Genomic DNA, 3,208 nt, shown 5'->3' on the forward strand with positions numbered 1-3,208 from the left:
TTCTTTAACACTCTTTTAATGAAAGTAGTGGCCACAATAATAAGGGAACATAGAAAGTGTTAGTAAAGAAACTGGTTAGTGCTTCTGAGACCTCATTGTTCTTTTATTATATCTATGATTTTTTTAACTCAAAGAATTCATCATTCAACCAAAGCTTCAATCACCAAAGTTTAGCTGTACCCCTAATTCTAATCCTGACTTCCCCTTAGGTATGGGGTCATTGATTTTCCTCAGGAGAGTGACATCTAGCAAACAGCCAGCATCTGCCACTGCGACAGTAAAAGTCTGGTTGATAGATGGATCAGGCATACTTTGAGCTGTTTTCTATGTTAGTGAGACACACTGGCCTCTTAGACAGGTGTTGAAGTTGAAGTTATGTGGTAGTAGCACAGGATGGAGATGGATTTGTAGATTTCTCTTAGACCAGAGGTTGGCAAACTGGCCCACATGACCCTTGACCTGTGACTTGTTTTTACATTCTTAAAAGATTGTAAAAAAGAAGAGTAAAAGAATATAGGATAGAGCCCAGATATGGCCTGCAGAGCTTAAATTATTTACTATCTGTCTCTTTACTGAAAAAGTTCACTGCTCTGAATAGATTCAAAGTCTCTGACTTTCTAGTCCCTTTCCAAACTTCTGACTTGGAGGTTGGGAGAGCAGGCATATAGCTTTGAGACACGTTGCCTATTCAGGGGACGTACTTTGTCCCTTAGCACAGCCAATTCTGGCATAGAACAAGCCACATAATTTCATCCTCTTGCTGTTCCATCCTCCATCTGATGAGATCATGCTATTAACAAAACTGTGTGTGTGCATTTATGAGTTTTTTTCTTATTTTATTCAGGGGCCTCCTGGTCAGAAAGGATCTAAAGGTGAACCTGTCTTTGCCCAAGGTAGTTTCAAAGGAATGAAGGTAAGAGCCTCTAAGGCAGACAGCCGAGTAGGCTATAGGCTGACCTCCCTGGGATTGGTCTCCACCTCTAATAAAAACATTTCCAGAGCGAACATCTGTGTCTCTATTTAAGGAGCAGAGTAAGCTGGATATAAAAAGGATCTTAAGTTCTTTGTGGTGGAAACATTGACAGAAATGTTTGCAACCATGCTGTCAAAGAGATTTGCTTTGTAGGATCTAGACCAAAAATAGGAAATAGATCAGCAAACAGTTTGCATGGGTATTATTTTCTTTGATAAGCCAAGGCATTTCCTGGAGGCAGTTACCCTTCGTCTGCTCTAGAATCCTTGATGTCTGCATACCTTGGTTTGAAGCTGTGTATGTCTCTATCCATCTTAGCATGGCCACTAGCCCAGGATTTTGTCCCTGCTCTTTTTCTGTCCCTGAACACCAACCTATCACCCTTCTCTGGGCCCCTGGCTGTCTGTAAAAATTGTCTGACAACTCTGTAGCTGGTTGGAAACTTTCATCTCTTCCTAGAATTGAAAAGAACCTTCTATGTTCTTGTTACTACACTCTTGGTGTATGCTGGCTAGTATCCTGTGGGCCCTTAGTAAGTTTTGGTGTGAAACGATTGATCCTATTTCCTTTGTAGAGCGGGAAGGAAGCCCATCATTTCCCTGGTAGCAAATAGGAATCTCTGTGCCCAACATGAGGGGAAGATGCACCCAAGCTCATTCAGCTGAGGATGGAAACTTTCTGTCTTCCATTCATGCACAGAGCCCAGAACATTGGAAATCACTTTGGAAGGGAGTGATGGAGGTGGGTGGGTGAGAACTGGAGAAGGTACGGGGTTCAAGCTCTTGGCTATAGATGCCATACCAGAAGATAGAATGTTAGTCTTGGAAAGGACCTCATGATTGTCAGATTCATGTTTCTCATTTTAGAGGTAGAAAAACTGAGGTATACTGAGGCTATGTGACTTGCTCAGAGTCACACAGCCAGTTTACCAAAGAGCCAAAACCCAAGCAGTGCTCTTTCCATCCTGCAGAGAGCTGATGTTTTACTGTAAGCCAAGTGGGTAACACTAGCAGGTGTCAAAATATGGCTATTGTCATAGCAAACATTGATTAAATGGATTTGGCCAAAAATCAAAGAGACCCTGGACCCAATAGAATACAGCACTTTCCACAAGATGGTTATATTACAGATTCATACAGTGACTTATGATGCTGCAAAGTAATTAAAACATAATCAGAGACTGTATGCTCTGTTGATTCTCCCTTGAGATATCTGATTTGTATTGTATACATATGCGCAGAGATTCTCTGTGGATGAGAGCACACAAGAAGGTAGCTTTCCTCCAAAAAGAACAGGGAAATTAGCAGCCTGCAGAAGCAATTTCTAATTAATAAGTTCCTAGCAAAGGTAAAAATTAATTAATCCAAGTAAAATATGAAATCCTGTTCAACTAAAGATATAATATTTGTTTTCTAGAGTCCATATTTTTCTTAGGAAAAAAGTAAATGGTTGAACATGTCCGATTCATACATTATTTAAAACAGAAGACCTTGAGAGAAGAGGCCTAAGTTTTACCAATGTGTTTTTATGTCCATAAATCTTAGGTCAGTTATCTATGAAATACCAGAGGCTTGATTTATTAATCTCTTCAGTGTCCCACTTTTGTCTTTCTCAGGGGGATCCTGGGCTGCCTGGATTAGATGGAATCACTGTAAGTTATTATTTATGTGTTGAGCTGTCAATTTTTAGTCAACCGTTACTAATGGTCCCTTTTCATTTTTCTCTATGGTGTTTGAAATTCTTTGTCGAATTTCTCAAGAAAAATCCGGAAAGTTGACGTAGAATGGGTCACACTATTTACATTTTCCAGATGAGAAAGTAATGAGAGGATGAACTGTCTACCTCAAGTTACACAGCAGGCAGACTTTTATGCCAGGATCCTACATACTTCCTGGGATATGTTAGGAAATAATTTTGCTTTTCATTCAACAAGTATTTGCTAAGTGTTTTCTCTGTGTTTAGAGTGCTGTGGGTAAAACCAAAGTAGAACACTCTTCTTTAAAAAGTATTCTGTGTAGAAATTCCTTTTAGGAACTCTAAATAATAGTGAGTTCAAGAAAAGCCCTGAGTTGTATTAATAAAAACTTTCTGTTTTCCTTGAGTTTCCACATTGTCATCACTTTCCTTTGAAGTGACTTAGGAAAAGCTCCTTCTAAATGTCTAATCACTATACTGTACACCTGAAACTAATATAAAATAATATTGAATGTCAACTGTAATTGAAAAAAAAATAAA

At 39.1% G+C, this 3,208-nt stretch overlaps 1 protein-coding gene across 1 annotated transcript in view; it reads left to right on the top strand.

Moving 5' to 3' along the window:
• Nucleotides 1–3,208, top strand: part of COL4A6 (collagen type IV alpha 6 chain) — a 312,034-nt gene that overhangs the window by 253,908 nt on the left and 54,918 nt on the right. The window contains exons 7-8 of the mRNA XM_015591655.2: nt 845–913; nt 2,589–2,624. Coding sequence (XP_015447141.1) covers nt 845–913; nt 2,589–2,624 — 105 coding nt within the window. The remainder of the gene's footprint in view (nt 1–844; nt 914–2,588; nt 2,625–3,208) is intronic.

Source organism: Pteropus alecto, unplaced genomic scaffold (genome assembly GCF_000325575.1).
Source record: "Pteropus alecto unplaced genomic scaffold, ASM32557v1 scaffold246, whole genome shotgun sequence".
NCBI classification, from domain to species: Eukaryota; Metazoa; Chordata; class Mammalia; order Chiroptera; family Pteropodidae; genus Pteropus; species Pteropus alecto.